General features: G+C 39.5%; 2 protein-coding genes and 1 long non-coding RNA gene across 5 annotated transcripts in view; 1 reads left to right on the top strand and 2 right to left on the bottom strand.

The window, feature by feature from the left end:
- The window catches only part of LOC139153843 (uncharacterized), a 50533-nt gene extending 42165 nt beyond the window's left edge, over positions 1 to 8368 (top strand). The window contains exon 4 of one of the 2 annotated variants that reach the window (XR_011556888.1): positions 7650 to 8368. This is a non-coding gene — a long non-coding RNA (uncharacterized lncRNA). The remainder of the gene's footprint in view (positions 1 to 7649) is intronic. The other variant, XR_011556887.1, reaches the window with a different exon arrangement.
- On the bottom strand, positions 3352 to 10700 carry LOC139153736 (glycine N-acyltransferase-like protein 3). Its single transcript, XM_070728067.1, is given in 7 exon segments — positions 3352 to 5303; positions 5305 to 5493; positions 7051 to 7171; positions 8010 to 8136; positions 8726 to 8833; positions 9621 to 9715; positions 10449 to 10700. Coding segments are annotated over 7 exon segments (918 nt in total). The 5' UTR covers positions 10540 to 10700; the 3' UTR covers positions 3352 to 5116.
- Positions 10701 to 11711: 1011 nt separating this feature from the next.
- On the bottom strand, positions 11712 to 18646 carry LOC139153790 (glycine N-acyltransferase-like protein 3). 2 transcript variants are annotated; one of them, XM_070728191.1, is made up of 6 exons: positions 18571 to 18646; positions 17810 to 17904; positions 17034 to 17141; positions 16240 to 16366; positions 15319 to 15439; positions 11712 to 13741 (listed from the first exon to the last, which is right to left on the bottom strand). In XM_070728191.1, exons 2-6 carry the CDS (start codon positions 17885 to 17887, stop codon positions 13339 to 13341), a joined length of 837 nt encoding a protein of 278 aa, XP_070584292.1. In that variant the 5' UTR covers positions 17888 to 17904; positions 18571 to 18646; the 3' UTR covers positions 11712 to 13338. The 2 variants fall into 2 exon arrangements, with proteins under 2 accessions (XP_070584292.1, XP_070584303.1); XM_070728202.1 differs by lacking the exon at positions 18571 to 18646 and having other exon boundaries at positions 17779 to 17836.
- Between the last annotated feature and the right edge of the window lie 762 nt (positions 18647 to 19408).

Genomic DNA, 19408 nt, shown 5'->3' with positions numbered 1-19408 from the left:
CTGGCATCGGATTTTATTCCTCTTCTCTTTTGTACCTCTGGAATAAGCACAAACCTGAATGTTATAAACAGTAATGGGCAGCCAAATTTTTTACTGCCACATTGTGGGTGTGGCTTGATGGTCATATGACTTGGTAGGAGTGGCTTGCTGTCCATGTGACTAGGTGGGAGTGGCTTGAACGATCAGCATCGGTCAAGTGAATTGTTAAGTCCTCGACTTACAACCTGACCAGCATTTCCCGCGCTCTCCTTCCTGGATCACTCCCTGCCTCAGGCTGGGTAGCTAGGCAAACGGGTGCCAATCAGCTGTTGAGGAAATATTGGACGTACGAATTATGTTCCACCGCAATGGTTTTGAGGCCGTAAGAATCTATCACTACCAAAGTGAAGCAGTAAACAATTGTAGATTGCACAGTTTTGGAAGTTATAAAAACCCAGGCATTTATTCAAAATTATCTCCATCATTAGGCATATTTTTACCACTTTGCAGATAACCGAACATGAACCAGTCTTTTTTCATATTAACAAAGCAAAATGTAATTCAGTTTTTTATACTAGGAGTCTAGTAAAAGCCAAATATAAGCATTTATTTAATGATTAGAGACACTCGCAGGGAAAAGAAACTGCAACATCAGGAGGCATCAAATCTTATCCACTAGGAATGCCAAAATACTGGCCAGCTGGGTTCCCTTTGCATTTTACGAGGAACAAATAAAAACCATGACTCATAAGCAGTTCAGTCCTGGGGGTAAGGCAGAAAAGTCAGAAAATCATTCAAAAGAAAAAAATGTGCTATGGATGAATAATTTTCAATAATTTTCACATAGTCTACATGCCTAACAAGGACATTATGTTATTTCACCCAGTATATGTGGTGATGGTCTAGTTTATTTATTTATTATTTATTGTTTATTGTTTATTGTTTATTATTTATTATTTATTATTTATTATTTATTATTTATTATTTATTATTTATTATTTATTATTTATTATTTATTATTTATTATTTATTATTTATTATTTATTATTTATTATTTATTATTTATTATTTATTATTTATTATTTATTATTTATTATTTATTATTTATTATTTATTATTTATTATTTATTATTTATTATTTATTATTTATTATTTATTATTTATTATTTATTATTTATTATTTATTATTTATTATTTATTATTTATTATTTATTATTTATTATTTATTATTTATTATTTATTATTATTCATTATTTATTTATTAATTACACTTGTATGCTGCCCCTCTCCGCAGACTCGGGGTGGCTCACAGCATATAACAAAAACATAACAATACAGTCTGTCCAATCAATATACTAAAAAGATTCTTAAAAATTCTAACTTGAAAACATTCATTTGCATTCATTCAATAATTACAGTAACGACATTCGTTGGTCAGGGGGAAGCTCTAATCTCATTCAAATTCATTCACATTCATACAGTAATCATGCTAACAACATTTTCTTGGACAGGGGAAGGTCTAATATCCCCAGGCCTGACGGCAAAGATGTGTTTTTAAACTCTTTCAGAAGGCAAGGAGGGTGGGGGCACTGCGAATCTCCAGAAGGAGCTGATTCCAGAGGGCCGGGGCCCCCATAGAGAAGGCTCTCCCCTAGCCCCTGCCAGCCGACATTGTTTGGTCGACGGGACCCTAAGGAGACCAACTTTGTGGGACCTCACCGGATGATGGGATTCGCGTGACAGAAGGCGGTCTCGGAGATTATTATTATTATTATTATTATTATTATTATTATTATTTATTAATATTAATATTAATATTTATTAAATTTGTATGCCGCCCCTTTCCATAGACTCGGGGTGGCTCACAAGAGATAATCTGGTCCTCACGAGATAATCTGGTCCTATGCCATGTAGGGCTTTATAGGTCATAACCAACACTTTGAATTGTGTCCGGAAACCAATTGGCAGCCAATGCAGTCCGCGGAGTGAGGACGAAATATAGGCATGCGTTGGAAGGCCCATAACTGCTCGCGCAGCTGCAGCTTGGACAATATGAAGTTTCCAAACACTCTTTAAAAGTAGCCCCATGTAGAGAGCATTGCAGTAGTTGAGCCTCAAGGTGATAAGGGCATGAGTGACCATGAGAAAATACTCTCTGTCCAAATAGGGCCACAACTGATGCACCAGGCAAACCTGGGCAAATGCCCCTCTCGCCACAGCCAAAGGATGGTGTTCTAAAGTCAGCTGTGGATCAAGGAGGACACCCAAGTTGAGGACCCTCTCTGAAGGGGTCAATAATCCCACCCCAGGGTAATGGACGGACAGATGGACGTGTCCTTGGGAGGCAGTACCCACAGCCACTCCGTCTTGTCAGGGTTGAGCTTGAGCCTGTTGACACCCATCCAGATCCTGACAGCCTCCAGACACCGGCACATCACTTCCACTGCTTCACTGAGTGGACACAGGGTGGAGATGTACAGCTGAGTATCATCAGCGTAGTGGTGGTAACTCACCCCATGTCCTTGAATGATCTCAGCCAGTACAGTGGCAAAAACTCTAAAACTAAGCATGACTGGGTCTATTCAGAAAACACCAGGAAATGTTAATGGTGCCAAGAAGCACATGATACGAGGTTACTAGGCTTCAAAGTGTACTTTGAGCCTGGACTCTAAAACCTACAGGGGCATATAGGCTTGGTACAGCTCGTTTTAGCCAGAGAAACCCCATTTTGTTGAAAAACCTTCATTTTGCTCCTAGATCTGTTTCTTTTGGGAGCTCTTATTATTTGTCCTGGAAAGCTAATGATATCCTTGATCAAGGAATTGGAAGCAGGCCAACAGCTTATTCAGGGTTAACTTCCCCTTTCCTGTTGCAGATAAATCAACTAAAATGTTTTGTACACTTAATTACCTACCTTATCAATTAAGGACAGGGCTGCAGCATTTTAGAAATTTATGGGAACACCATTCTCTAGCAGGGTTATAAATACTTTGTCACTTATTGCCCATTGCTTGCTAATGATCACGTGCCTTTGTTTTCCAAAAGTATATAAAAACTATGCTAATTTGGATATTGGAGGCTTTTGATTTGTGATGTAGTCCCAAGAGCACATCTTTTTATCCTGCACACCATAAACAAAGTCCAGCCTTGGGTGACAATTAGCTTCTTCACACCAGGGGGAAAAACAAATTCGCATTTATTTGGGCCAATCTATAGTTTGACCAATAAGGCAACATTTTTTGGAAATAGCAATATCAAATCAATCTTGGGCCCTGAGAGAATGAGGGTTATAAATACTTTGTCATTTTTTGCCCGCTGCTTGCTAATGATCATGTACCTTTGTTTTCCAAAACTGTAGAAAAACCATGCTAATTTGGATATTGGAGGCTTTTATTGATTTGTTTGTCTGTTTGTTTGTTTTGTCAAGTACGTATTGTTATACAGAGATGTAATAATTATATACATGATACTAGTAAAAAAGAAACATTAGGACAGGGGACGGAAGGCACTCTGTACACTTTGATTTGTGATGTAGTGCCAAGCACAGATCCAAGTACGGTGGCCTTTTGCAATTGACAGATCACGATTTTGACAATGTTTATTATTTTCAAAGGCCGGCTGAGATCTTTTGGCACAGCACCGTTCCGATTACCATTGCGACCACCTGTACTGGTTTATACCAGAGTCTTTGTATTATTATTATTATTATTGTTGTTGTTGTTGTTATCATCATCATCATCGTCATCCACAAAAACCAGTAATACACAGCAAATGAGATTTATATGCTGGATTTCCTATCACAATAACACAACTCGAACACTTCCCAAGCATCTAGGACTCTGTGATGTATTTTCATATGATACATGCAGATTCAAGTACGGTGGCCTTTTTCAACTGACAGATTTTGATTTTGTCAATGTTTATGGTTTTCAAATGCCGGAATATTATTATTATTGGTGATGGTGGTGGTAGTGGTGGGGATGTTGTTGTTGTTGTTGTTGTTGTTGTTATTATTATTATTATTATATTTTTTGTCAAACATGCACAAGATAGTAGGTATTGGTATACACATAACCATTACCAGGTACAGGTAAATTAGGCAATAGGACAGTAGGACAGGGAAGGTATACACAATGGTGCTTAATATAATTCTTAATAAAGAATTAAGACTATATTAAATTTATCTGAATCTAAAATGGTTCTTGGATGTTCTGTTTTATTAAAAAATATTATATTGATGGTCTTTGACTGTAATAAAGGTCTATTTATTATTTAATATAAATAAATAAAATAAATATAATTAATAAATTATATTAATTTTATTAATTTATTAATAAATATAATTAATAAAGAATGAAGACTTAATAAAGAATGAAGGAGTATTGTCCTTTTTATCATTACTTTTTACTTATGTTTATACAAACTACTATCCTATACATGTTTGACAAATTGATAGATAGATAGATAGATAGATAGATAGATAGATAGATAGATAGATAGATAGATAGATAGATAGATAGATTCAGTGGTGGGCTACTATCCGGAATGCCAGGTATGCCGTTCTAGCAGCGGCAACTGAGCACGTAGGCCTGTTCTGTTGCTGCTGGGTGTGCACACGCCGTGCACATGCATCCAGCACGACTCTGGTAAAAATTATTGGTTTTTTGCTTCTGTGCATGTACAGAAGCAAAGAAACCAGCAATTTTTACCCAAATCTCGCTGTTCCAAGGATGTCAGTGCACATGCGCAGCAGCCAAATCTTGCTGCGATGCCTAGAAATTTTTACTACCACACTGTGGGCGTGGCTTATGCAGGGCACCGTGCATTTTTTTTTAACATCTTTCAGTGCAAATTGGGTGCTCTGGGGTGGAGCTCCATTTTTGCTACCCCACTGCATTCCCCCCCCCATTCAGGCAGCAGCCCTCTCCTGCCCGTATGCAGTGCTGGGAACGAATCAAATTCTTAGGACTCAACCCCCCTACAACTGTGCAGGATTTACTTCTGAAGTATAATAAGGACCCTTTTGTTATATATAGGTCAGTATATTATGTTTTTACACTTTTCAGTCCCTTATTTGTTAGTGGGACAAAAATTTGGTTAAATCAAGGAAAACAGCTTTTTTCCTCATTCTGTTCTGCTAACTGGTGAAATGAAAGCACAAGTAGCTCAGCTCAGATGATTTCTGATACCCTCCCTTTTCTAACGCACTCTGCATACGGTTATTTTCTAGTACAACAAAGCCATATAAAGGATATCCAGCATTATAGGCCCGCATTGAAAGAGCCTTAGCTGTTATAGCTAAATATCCCTTCCCACGGAATGATGCCAAAAAGATCCATCAATAACCAGCTGATAAGATGTCCCTCCTGGTTCAGGATGCCACTGCTAGGGAAATGCTGTATCATTTTGGCCAGATATCTGCGACTTTGCTCATTGCGCCCGTGGGCCCAATTTTCATTCAGTAGATCAATGTTGGAGCTATTCAAGGGGGAAAGTCTGAAGCCAGGCTCCAGCCTGCAAAAGATGAAAGGCAAAAGGAACAAAATCAAAGAGATGAGAACAGAAAATTAAATAGTTAGCTTAATTATTCAGTTCAAACCTCCAAGGATTCTGATAATTGAAGTCCACAAGTCTTATTTATTTATTAGATTTGTATGCCGCCCCTCTCTGTAGAGGCATGATTTAGGATCATTTTGTTTTTGTAAAAGTGTAGAAGTGCAGAATCATGAATTAATTCCATTTTCTCCATCGGAGTACAGAATTCTATTTTTGGTTACCGTGTTGCTTTTAAAAAAATGTTCCCCATGATGATGGGCACACATTCCCAGTGTCTCGTGAATAAAAATAAAGAATAGAAGAATAAAATGCAAATATTCAATTTTTATGAGATGGGAATTTCATATCATTTTTGCCCACTCCCCCTAGGCCAGACTAACTGAGCTTTAGACAGGCAAAAAAGGAAATAAAATAAAAATAAAATTAGGAGACGTGACCCTGTATCAAGGTCTTTGTTAATGGATAATCTTTCACTTTGTGAAATTTGCAATCCGTCTATAAAACCTACTGATGTTCAATTATAATGCTTGAAACTGCTAATCAGATTTGTTTTAGCATTACTGTATTCCACATTCCCATTTGCTCTAATATCCTGCCTTTGGAAAGTCAAGCATGTCAGAAATTAAAAATCCCTAGATAATATCATAATGCAGAAAGTAGGCCTCAGGTAAGAAGGCTGAGTCATTCAGTGGCAATTGAGCATGCAGCAATTATGTGAAAAGTATTTAACTAGGCAAGAGCTCCCTGTTCTCTCTCTGTCTGTTCGCTGTTAGCTGTGTGCTGTTGCTGTTCGTGGAAGTATGCTTTGAAGAAGCTGTAACACTGTAAAATTTGGTTCCTGTGAGTTATTGAACTAAGATAGTTGTAGCAAGGTACTAGTAAGATACTAGTTTATTGTATGTATTGTATAGACAGTAGTAGTAGTAGTAGTAGTAGCAGTAGTAGTAGTAGTATAAAGAAGTAAATATATTTTCCCACAACTTCCTACTGCTGCTATGTTTCATTGAAGACTTCAACTCCATTTGTACTGGTCTGTGGCTGGCTGGCTGGTTGGGTTGGTGGGCTGGCTGGACTCGTTTGCTGCTTGGGCACAAACAGGCTAGCTTCCGCAAATGCAAGCTATTCAGTAAAACCTCAACACTGCTTACACTTTTAAGAATTAATCATTTTTCCAAGGACCATCATTCGTATTACTGTTTCCCCCCTTATATTTTCTAGGCATGGTTTCCATTACACCTCTCCCCCTGTTTGACTCTGTCTCTCTCTTCCTGGAGGAATAAATGTATCCTGTAGGAATCCTTTTAATTTTGGCACCCGATTGACCCATGAGTAATGTGAACACAGATTTCAAAGACAGCAGCCATTACTGTGGGAGCCTGATTGTAATAAAGTCTTCAGAACGCCTTAACAATTCTGCCTCAGGCCTCAACAGTAGTTATACTGTTGAGGCCTGAGGCAGAATTGTTAAGGCGTTCTGAAGACTTTAGGGTTGATGCCAACAGGATGGTCACTCACCTACCAGTAGGCGATTTATTTGGATCAGAAAGCACATAGAGGATGTGAGGAATTACAGATAACTTTGTTTGTTTAGTAGCTGCTATATCCTGGGTAGCTTTGTGTATCCCTTCTTGAGTCCCTGGAAAAAATAATAAAACATTCATTTATCGAGGAAAGGTTATGTGCACAAGTTGGAAGTACAAACAGGCAAGACATCTGTGATGTACATGACTCCTGGTCACTGCAACTGTCATAAATATGAGTCAGTTGCCAAGCATTTGAATTTTGATCACATGACCACAAGGATTCAATAATGGTTTAGAGCAGTGAAGGGCTACCAAAATTTTTACTACCACACTGTGGGCGTGGCTTATGCAGGACGCCCTGGATTTTCTTTCATCTTTCAGTGCAAATTGGGTGCTCTGGGGGGGAGCTTTATTTTCACTACGCCATTGTATCCCCCTCCATTGGGGCAATAGCCCACCCCTGGTTGTAAGTGTGAAAAGTATAGTTAGATTTTCACATATGGCTTCTCCATTTTGTCTTTCTTTTTGTAAAATAAATGATGGCATGTTATAACATTGTTTGTGTTGAGGATGTTTTTTTCCTTTTCACAGGACTTTAGTTTGGATCAATCCAAGTTACAGTTCTTGCAGTTTAATCTAGATGTGGGTCATGATTAATTTGATAGCCAAGGAACCTGATGAGATGGGCTCAGTTCACATTGGAAAAAGAATAGACAAAGAATCAATAAAGAAGAAAATATAAAGAAAATATTGCCAGAAGATGACAACACCACTGTACAGTGAGCGGTTGGAATAATGTGAAAAGGAAGCATGTAATTATTACCTTCAGTGGTAATTACCCAAGAATGTTTGAGCCATTTTCATTCTGATGTCATTGCCTATATACTGTGATATAAAAACCTATCTGACAAGACAGTGCCTATTCTTCACTCCTTCAAAAAGGACCATTACCAAAGAGGCGAAAGGTGTGGTCCCAGTTCACAGCATCTGTATCCTTTATAAGCCGCCAATACGCATCCTGGTCCTCATAAAATGCTGCATAGACATTGGCATATACGTCTGAGGGATCTGTGACATTCTAGAAGAAAAGTATGGAGCTCACATATAATTTCCTGATTCACCTCCTCCTCCTATCCCTCACGTCAAACATTTGCCAAGCATTTATTTTTCCAATGTGGAGATGAAATAAAGGCCAAAGGTGGCCTCTTCAGGGATGGGTTTCTCCCAGTTCGGACCAGATCGCCCGAACCGCTAGCAACCCACTAGTGATGTCAGGATGGCATAACGGACCCAATTCAGTTGGTTCCAATTGGTGGGTGCTGCCATGTTTTTAATGTTCTTTCCTCTTCTGCTGCTTGAAAAAGGGCCCTCCCGCCTGACCCTGGGTTGAAATTGACTTTTATTTCACAGCTCCTCAGCTGTGTTTTCAGCCAATTCCGGCTACTGAGCATGCACAGATGAGGGAAACCTTATGCAAAACATCACAATGCAAACTGGAAGCAAGGTAAATAGGAACCCACCCTGGGCCTCTACCCAAAAAGCAGCAGTACCTAAGATTAGCAGTACCTTTGATTGTCCCACAGGTTGGTTAAGAACTCCTAGATATTCCTTCCTTCCTTCCTTCCTCAATCCCTCCCTCTCTCAAAATCTGCAAGTCTGCTTATTACCTCTTTGCGTGGTCTGGTGAGGACAACTTTGAACTCTGGCCAAGAATCCACAATCACTTCATGACCAATTGGATTCCCCCGATTTATGTTCATGACTGCTCCATGAACCTGTCAAGAGTCAAATGTCAGTGCAATTATGGGAATCAGCAATGTGTTGGAGAAAAGGAGAAAGGCATTAATTCAGATTTTCTGTAAACACTTTTTCTTTATTTCTTTTTTTATTAAAACAAAACAAGACACCAACATACATATAAGAAAACGACAAACACATAACCAAATATAGGAGCTATTACTGCTCAGCTCATATCAGACGTTTCTGGAGATTTGCTGCAAGAACTTTCACCTAACTTTCTATCACTCCCCTTTCCCCACGTGTTGAAGATGTCCCAGAATTACCTCTTTCTGTTGCTGAATAAGATGAAGAAATTTCATCTGTCATGCAGAAAAATTATTTTTATTTATTTTATTTTTATTTCTTTATTTTGTGCAATACACAATACATATGGAAGAGAATAGACATGAGGTAATATATATAAAGAAAAATATAAAAATAGAGGAGAAGATATATGAAAGGAAGAAAATGTATATGATATATGAGATAAAGGAAAGACAATTTGCCCTTCAACTCTCCATTCACCAGGGATCTATGCCCATAAGGTGCATGTGGCTGAATGTTCTTGTATATCTTTATGAATCTACAACACTTGTCACATTACATGGATCATATTTTAGATATAGATACAATTTTCAAGGAATCGTTTCTTGCAAATTGTGGTATATGTAAGCAAAAAAAGTAATATACTTTATTCATCCTGAGTGCCAAATGTTAAGTTCTAGAAAATGAAGTTATTGTCTAGACTCTACATCAATGTTGTAGTAAATGTTTCAGAATTACCACAATTGCCTGAGGGAGACTCTTCCTCAGCACTCCCTCCAATAAGCGCAGTTTGTAAGGACAGGAGAGGACCAGCATCGTTTTGGGGCTTGAAGCTGATGGGTAGAACAAAGACATAGAAATACCTGAATGAGAGTCCACTTCTCCATACCTTCATGTCTCGAAACAGAATGCCCTACGAAAGCAGACTATCAATCCTTGGTCTTGAAAGCTTAGAACTACGACGCCTAAAACACGATCTAAGTATTGCCCACAAGATCATATGCTGCAACGTTCTACCTGTCAATGACTACTTCAGCTTCAATCGCAACAACACAAGAGCACGCAACAGATTCAAACTTAATATTAACCGCTCCAAACTTGACTGTAAAAAATATGACTTCAGCAATCGAGTTGTCGAAGTGTGGAACTCATTACCTGACTCAGTAGTGTCAACCAATTAACCCCCAACATTTTCCCCTTAGATTATTCACGATTGACCTCTCCAGGTTCCTTAGAGGTCAGTAAGGGGCGTGCATAAGTGCACCAGTGTGCCTTCCGTCCCCTGTCCAATTGTCTCTCCTTATCTCATTTATCTTTTCTTCCTTTCAAATTTGTTCACCTATACTTTATATCTTTTCTTCTATTTGTTTCTTTAGTTACCGTATATTACTACATATCTATTCTCTTCAATGTGTATTATGTATTAAACTAAATAAATAAATTGAAATAAATAAATAAATAAATAAATGTCACTCCCAAACTAGGATGCCTTTTATCTCATCATAACAACAATTTATTCAAGATGCTGCCAAGGGAAGACACAACCCAGGGGCAGATTCCTCTTACCTTTTCCTACTAGTGCACATCGCGATGTTTCGCATGTGCACATCCCCTTGTCGCACCAAAATTGCATCATCGGCGAGCACACTGAGAGCATATGCACTAAAGACAAATTCCTTGGGTGTCCAATCACACTTGGCCAATAAAGAATTCTATTCTATTCTGTTCTGTTCTACTCTACTTCTCTACTCTAGTCTACTCTAGTCTACTCTAGTCTACTCTAGTCTACTCTAGTCTAGTCTAGTCTAGTCTACTCTACTCTACTCACCTTCTCAGGCCAGTTCTGTCAGAGCAGCTCCACAGTTTCTCATTCCTTCTTATGTCAGTCTTCAGTCCAATCCAGTCTCTTTAATACTTGCTTTGCTATGGAGATCAGTTTTAACTGATTAACTGATTTAGCAGATTAACTATTAATAGATACTATATGGACGTGGAAATTTATTGATTAACAGGGTGTTAAAGGGTTTTTGGTAATAATTGTTCAAGTACCTGAAACCCAGGACAGGTTTCTTCATAAATAGGGCAATTATGGTATTGAAAGAATAGAAGCTTCTCTCAGGTTACAAATTCAGGTCTCACAAACAGACAACTCTAACAGATTAGCTCAAGCTGGAACAGAAAATACGAGCAAAATACTTTGTATTTTATACTTTGTCCAGAAATATGCATAGTTCAATGTTAATATGAGAGCTACAATGATTCTTCAATAAAAATAAGAAAAGGACATGTAATTTTAGAACCTAGGCTCATCCACTAAAGTTCAACAGAGGGACATGCAGGTTGGGTAAAAAGAAGATTGTTTCTACTGGTGGTCACAGAGGATGTTCCAATAGCTATTATGTAAAGTGATTAGATAATTGCATTCAATTGATTTTTATTGTCTATATAGGCATTGATTTAGATACGTTTTAGGCGTGCAAATCCTTAGAAAGAGGTGTTTTGGAACAAGCAAGAGACCCAAAGCATTCCCCTTTTTTATTATAAAGCTTATTTCTTTCAAGTTTATCTATCAATGCTGCTCCTTGCCAGCTTTGGTAGTGTATCTGATCACTGTATGCATATTGTAAGACAACAGGGAGCAGCTTCCGAAGTTGGGTCGGTCTATGGTTTGGCCAATAGGGCAACATCTTTGGAAGTAACCATATCAAATCAATCTTGGGCCCTGAGAAAATGGCTGACCCAAGATCATTCAGTGGACTTTGCCCCAAAGACGACACTAGAACTTAGAGTCCCCCTGTAGCCTGATTCCCACACCAAACTGGCTCAGAATAATCATTATCATTTTATTCACACACAAAAAACCAGTAATACACAGCAAACGAGATCTATATGCTGGATTTCGTCATACATTGCCTGGAATGGCAAGGGATTTTGGTCTAGGGTTGCAAAAGTTGGTATTTTTTCCATTCAAATTGTAACAAAAATATTGTATTAGTTAAATTTGTAAACTGCAGAGGAAACAATTCAAAAGCAACAAGTCTTGTCATCATTCGAGCCATTCTCTGCTCATTGCAGGAAGAAAGGCCTCTGCCGCATGTTTTCAACCAATACGGTCTTGAGCTTTGCTTTGACAGTTGGACTCACATTACTTGGTGATGTCGCTCCGTCTGGTTTTAGGTTTCATTCATGGATGGTTTTTATCAAGTGGGATCCATTCTATAACTGCCTGGTCCACCTGCCATTAGTTTATCTTGCTATGTGACCAGCCCATTTACATTTCAATCCTTTTATTCTTTTTAATGATATTGTGTACTTTTGTTCATTCTCTAATTCATGTGCAGGCCTTTCTATCTTGTCTTGCGATGCCGAGCATGTATCATTCCATGACTCTTTGCGCCATTCATAACTTTTGTATTGAAAGTAGCACACACTAATAGAAAACATTTCTCTTTGTCAAATGTCTACCAACCACATTTAACATGGCATTATGGACTGCCTGCTCAGAAGCACAAAGAGGAAGAGATCTAAATCTGGCCAGCAGTCGATACCTTCCAAAAGGCCTCAAACAGCTCTAGGAAGCCTGTGGAAAACTTGGAGATGAGGTAAAATTCAAAAGTTAAATATTATCTTAAGTCAAAGAATGAGTTATTTAAGAATAGGCCTGGTCAGCAAACAAACTAACATTGGCTGAAGACAATCAAAGAAATATTCTTCATTTCCTCCGGGTCTCTGGGAGGTTTTCTATAGCTATAAAATAGGTAGTACAGTGGTACCTCATCATACGAACTTAATTGGTTCCAGGAGGAGGTTTGTAAGGTGAAAAGTTCGTAAGATGAAACAATGTTTCCCATAGGAATCAATGTAAAAGCAAATAATGCATGCAAATCCTTCAGGAAAATCCCAAACTTTAGAAGGGAGGCGAACAGAGGGCAGAGAGGAGCTTCTAAAGGTGGCGGGTGGAAGAAGCAAGGCTAGGCTAAAGGTGAGTGGGAAGGAAGAAAGGCAAGGGGGGTGCCCCTCCCTTTGCTTTCTTCAAAAGACATCCTTTCAGTTCCTTTGCAAGCACGTTGTTCTCTGCAAAAATTTTCCTCCCCCAAGCTGCCCCTCCCTCCTCCCTTTTCTTTCTTAAAAAGACACCTTTCAGTTCCTTTGCAAGCACGTTGTTCTCTGCAAAATGTTTCCTACTCCAAGCAGCCCCTCCCTTTTCTTTCTTCAAAAAAAGGGGGGGGAACCCCCTTCATCCCAGCAGCAGCTGCTTGGGTTCGTAAGGTGAAAATAGTTCGGAAGAAGAGGCAAAAAAATCTTAAACACCGGGTTCGTATCTTGAAAAGTTCGTTAGACGAGGCGTTCGTAAGATGAGGTGCCACTGTATATAAGTGTATGTCAAAGTTCAGGGAGCAGGTGACAAACATTTGGTTAAATCAAGGAAAACAGCTTCTTTCCTCATTCTATTCTTCTAACTGGTGGAATGAAAGCACAAGTAGCTCAGCTCAGATGATTTCTGATACCCTCCCTTTTCCAACACACTCTGCATACGGTTATTTTCTAGTACAACAAAGCCGTATAAAGGATATCCAGCATTATAGGCCTGCATAGAAAGGGCCTTAGCTGTTATAGCTAAATATCCCTTCCCACGGAATGATGGGAGAGTATGCCCATGTGATTGTGTGCCAAAAAGATCCATCAACATCCAGCTGATAAGGTGTCCCTCGTGGTTCAGGATGCCACTACTAGGGAAATGCTGTATCATTTTGGCCAGATACCTGCGGCTTAGCTCATTGCGCCCGTAGGCCCAGGTTTCATTCAGTAGATCAACGTTGGAGCTATTCAAGGAGGAAAGTCTGAAGCCGGGCTGTAGCCTGAAAAAAGATGAAAGGCAAAAGGAACAAAATCAAAGAGAATATTAAACGTATAGTTTATTTAGTCATTTCAAACCTCCAAGGGTTCTGGGAATTGAAGTCCACAAGTCATAAAGAGGCCATCATTTCCCACCTGTGATTTAGTCCGGAATTGGCCAACCAAACAAGTGTGAGCTGTTCCCAAAAAGGGCAGCTGCTTATCCAAGACTTTATTTACGATCATTTTGTTTTTGTAAAAGTGTAGAAGTACAGAATCATGAATTGATTCCATTTTTCTCCATGGGAGTACAGAATTCTATTTTTGGTTACCATGTTGCTTTAAAAAAAATGCTACCCATGGCATTTCCTGTGTCTCATGCATTAAAAAAACCTCTGGCTGTTGGTTTTGCCTCCCAAGGACAAGTCCATCTGTCCGTCCATCACCCTGGGGGGGGGAATTATTGACCCCCTCGGAGAGGGTCCGCAACTTGGGCATCCTCCTCGATCCACAGTTCACATTAGAGAAACATCTTTCAGCTCTGGCGAGGGGGGCCTTTGCCCAGGTTCGCCTGGTGCACCAGTTGCGGCCCTATTTGGACCGGGAGTCACTGCTCACAGTCACTCATGCCCTCATCACCTCGAGGCTTGACTACTGTAATGATCTCTACATGGGGCTACCTTTGAAGAGTGTTCGGAAACTTCAGATCGTGCAGAATCCAGCTGCGAGAGCAATCATGGGCTTCCCCAAATATGCCCATGTTACTCCAACACTTCGCAGTCTGCATTGGTTGCTTATCAGTTTCCGGTCACAATTCAAAGTGTTGGTCATCACCTATAAAGCCCTTCATGGCACCGGACCAGGGTATCTGCGAGACCCCTTTCTGCCGCACGAATCCCAGCGACCGGTTAGGTCCCACGGAGTTGGTCTCCTCCGGGTCCCGTCAACTAAACAATGTCACTTGGCGGGACCCAGGGGAAGAGCCTTCTCTATGGCGGCTCCAACCCTCTGGAATCAGCTCCCTCCAGAGATTAGAACTGCCCCCACCCTCCTTGCCTTTCGTAAACTCCTTAAAACCCACCTCTGCCATCAAGCGTGGGGGAACTGAAACATCTCCCCCTGCCTATGTAGTTATTTGTGTATGATATGACTATATGTATGTTTTTTATATATTGGGGTTTCTTGGGGTTTTTTAGACTTTTTAAATGTATTATTGTTATTTTAGATTCTAACTATTAGATTTGTTATTATATATTGTTTTTATCATTGATGTAAGCCGCCCTGAGTCTTCGGAGAGAGGCGGCATACAAATGTAATAAATAATAATAATTATTATTATAAAGAATAAAATGCAAGTATTCCATTTTTATGAGATGGGAGTTTCAGATCGTTTTTCACACACACACCCCAAGCCAGACTAACTGAGCTGTTAGGCATCATGGACAGGCATTGACCCACGAGCAATGTGAATGCAGACTTCAAAGACAGCAGCCATTACTGTGGGAGCTTGATTGTAATAAAGTCTTCAGAATGCCTTAACAGTTCTGCTTCAGGCCTCAACAATACAACAGGGGTGACGGCCTACTGAATGCTCACTCACCTGCCAGTAGGAAATTTATTTGGATGAGAAAGCACATAGAGGAAGTGAGGAGTTACAGTTAACCTTCTTTGTTTAGCGGCTGCTGCCTCCTCGGTAACTTTGGGCATCCCTTCTTGAGTCCCTGGAAAAAAATAATAAAACATTCATTTACCGAGAAAAGGTTATGTGCACAAGTTGGAAGTACAAACAGGCAAGACATCTGAGGTGTACCTGACTCCTGGACACTCCAACTGCCATGAATATGAGTCAGTTGCCAAGCATTTGAATTTTGATCACGTGACCACAAGGATTCAGCAACGGTTGAAAGTGTGAAAAATGTACTCTGGGGTGGAGCTTCATTTTTGCTACCCCACTGCATTCCCCTCCATCCAGGCAATAGTGTGAAAAGTATTCTTAGATTTTCACATATGGCTTCTCCATTTTGGCTTTCTTTTTGTAAAATAAATGATGGCATGTTATAATATTGTACGTGTTGTGGTTCATCTGCGGTTGCATTTACCTACTTTTAAGAACTGCTAAGGACTAGATCATTTTTACTATGTTCTGATATGTGAAACCATAGGACTCTAAGAGGATGTACTTTCTCGTTCACAGGACTTTAGACTGGATCAATTAAAATTATGGTTCTTGCGGTTTAATCTAGATGTGGATCATGTTTAATTTGATAGCCCTGCTGAGATGGATTCAGTTCACATTGGGAAAAGAACAGGAAAAGAATTAAAATGACCTAAAGAAAATATTGCCAGAAGGTGACAACATCATAGTACAGTTAGTGGTTGTAATAATGCATAAGGACCATGCAATTATTACCTTCAGTGTTTGAGCCATTTTCATTCTGATGTCATAGCTTATATACTGTGATATAAAAACCTATCTGAGAATGCAATGCCTTTTCTTCATGCCTTCAAAAAGGACCATTACCAAAGAGATGGAAGCTGTGGTCCCAGTTCACAGCATCTGTATCCTTTATAAGCCTCCAATACGCATCCTGATCCTGATAAAATGCTGCATACACATTGGCATACACGTCTGAGGAATCTGTGACAATCTAGAAGAAAAGCATGGAGCTCATATATAATTTCCTGATTCACCTCCTCCTCCTATCGCTGACATCAACCTTTGCAAAGCATTTATTTTTCCAATGTGGAGATGAAATGATAGAAATTACTTCATCAGTGCAAATGCCTTGTTTTTTTGGAAACGCCAAAGGTGGCCTCTTGAGGGGTGGTGGGTTCCTCTCTGTTCAGACCAGATCTCCCAAACTGCTAGCAACCCATTGTTGATGTCAGGATGGCATCACGGACCTGGTTTGGTCGGTGCTTGTCCTTGGGTGCTGCCATCTTTTTTTCAGAATTTCTGATGCATTTTTTTACTGTTTGGAAATTCTTTCCTCTGCTGCTGCCTGAAAATGGGCCCTCCCGCCTGTCCCCAGATTGAAACTGACCTTTACTTCTCTGCCTGAAGCACAGCTGATCAGCTCCTCAGCTGTGTTTCGGGAGGATTCCAGCATGCATGGAAGCCAAATTGGATGAGGAAACAACATGCGTGCAAAACATCAAAATGCGATGTGGCAGCAATATATAATTATATATATTGGGCCTCTTCCCAAAAAGCAGCAGTACCTTAGATTGTCCCACAGGTTGGTTAAGAACTCCTAGATATTCCTTCCTTCCTCTCCCCCTCCCTCTCTCAAAATCAGCAAGGCTGTTTATTACCTCTTTGCGTGGTCTGGTGAGGACAACTTTGAACTCTGGCCAAGAATCCACAATCACCTCATGACCAATTGGATTCCCCCGATTTATGTTCATGACTGCTCCATGAACCTGTCAAGAGTCAAGTGTCAGTGCAGTTATGGGAATCATCAATGTGTGGAGAAAAGAAGAAAGGCATTAATTCAGATTTGCTGCAAGAACTTTCACCTAATGTTCTATCACTCCTCCTTCCCCACGTGTTGAAGATGTCCCAGAATTACCTCTTTCTGTTACTGAATAAGATGAAGAAATTTCATCTGCCCTGCAGAAAATTGCAGATTTGCCCTTCAACTCTCTATTCACCAAGGATCTATGCCCATAAAGTGGCTGAATATACTTTTATATCTTCATGATTCTACAACACGTATCATGTTACACTGCTCATATTTTAGATACAGATACAATTTTCAAGGAATTGTTTCATGCAATTTTTAATAATAATAATAATTTATTAGATTTGTATGCCGCCCTTCTCTGAAGACTCGGGGCGGCTCACAATAATAATAAAAACAATATTATAGTAGAACAAATCTAATATTAAAAAACATATAAACCCCTATCATTATTTAAAAACCAAACAACACATTCATACCAAACATAAAACAAAGTATAATTTTTAGTAAATGGAAGCAAAATAAGTAATATGCTTTATTCATCCTGAGTGTCAAATGTTAATTTCTAGAAATTGAAGTTATTGTCAAGATTCTACCTCAGTGTTGTAGTAAATGTTTCAGAATTACCATAATTGCCTGAGGGAGACTCTTCCTCAGCACTCCCTCCAATAAGCGCAGTTTGTAAGGACAGGAGAGGACCAGCATAGTTTTGGGGCTTGGAGCTGATGGGTAGAACAAAGACACAGAAATACCTGAATGAGAGACCACTCCTCCATACCTTCCTGTCACTCCCAAAGTGGAATTCCCTCTGTCTCATCAAACCAACAAATTCATTCAGGATCCCCGCCAGGGGAAGGCACAACTCAGGGGTGGGTTTTTCTTACCTTTTCCTACTGGTGCACATTGCAATGTTTCACGTGTGTGCATCCCCTTGCGTGATTTTACTACTGCACATGCTCAGAGAGCCCAAACATCACCAAAAAATATGGTGGTACGTACGGACCAGCAAAGATACCAAAATTGTATCACCAGCGAACCTCTACCAGAGCAGTGCACCAGACCGAATGGTAGGAACCCACCTCTGGCACAACCCAATGCAGCTTCCCTACTTCCCACTGTAACTTTCCTTCCTTTTCAGCTCACATTTGAACATAACCCAGGATTTTCCCTTAGGAATCACCAATATTCTGTTGCAGTGTCTCCTACTCATGATTCTTGACAAATGTATCTTTTCTTTTATGTACCCTTAGAGCCTATGCGCTAAAGACAAATTCTTTGTGTGTCCAATCACACTTGGCCAATAAAGAATTCAATTCAATTCAATTCAATTCAATTCTGGTCTGGTCTGGTCTGGTCTGGTCTGGTTTGGTCTGGTCTGGTCTACTCACCTTCAGCAAGCCAGTTCTGTTAGGGCAGCTCCACAATTTCTCCTCTCTTCTTATGTCAGTCTTCAGTCCAATCTAGTCACTTTAATATCTGCTTTGCTATGGAGATCAGTTTTATATTACAGCAGATTAACTATTAATAGATACTATGTGGATGTAGAAATTTCTTGATTAAGAGAGCGTTACAGGGGTTTTGGTAATAATTTGTCAAGTCCCTGAATTCAAGTCAGGTTTCCTCATAAATAGAGCAATTATGGTATAGAAAGAGCAGAAGCTTCTCTCGGGTTACAAATTCAGGTCTCGTGAACAGAATATACTAGCAGATTTGCTCAAGCTGGAAGAGAAAATACAAGCAAAATACTCTGAGTTCAAGTTTCCAGAAATATGCATATCTCAACATTCATATGAAAAACTACAATGATTCTTCAATAAAAATAAGAAAAAAGACAAGTAATTTTAGAACCTAGGCTTATCCATTAAAGACCAACAGAGGGACATGCAGGTTAGGTAAAAAGAAGGTTGTGTCTACTGGTTGTCACAGATGATGTTCCAATAGCTATTGTGTAAAGTGATTAGTTAATTGCATTCAAGTGATCTTTATTGTCTAAATATGCATTTATTTAGATACGTTTTAGGCTTGTGCAAATCCTTAGAAAGAGGTGTTTTGGAACAAGCAGGAGGCCCAAAGCATTCCTTTTTTTAAGTTCCATGCATTACTTCCCTCAACAAGTCTTCTCCTGGACATCAGATTTTATTTCTTTTCTCTTCTCTACCTCTGAATAAGCACAAACCTAGAGACTGACCTGCATAGAGATGAAGCTTAATGGGGAACAGGGAACAG

The sequence above is a fragment of the Erythrolamprus reginae genome, chromosome 1, assembly GCF_031021105.1.
Source record: "Erythrolamprus reginae isolate rEryReg1 chromosome 1, rEryReg1.hap1, whole genome shotgun sequence".
In the NCBI taxonomy this organism is placed as follows: Eukaryota; Metazoa; Chordata; class Lepidosauria; order Squamata; family Dipsadidae; genus Erythrolamprus; species Erythrolamprus reginae.
This window is presented reverse-complemented; position numbering and strand designations above follow the sequence as displayed.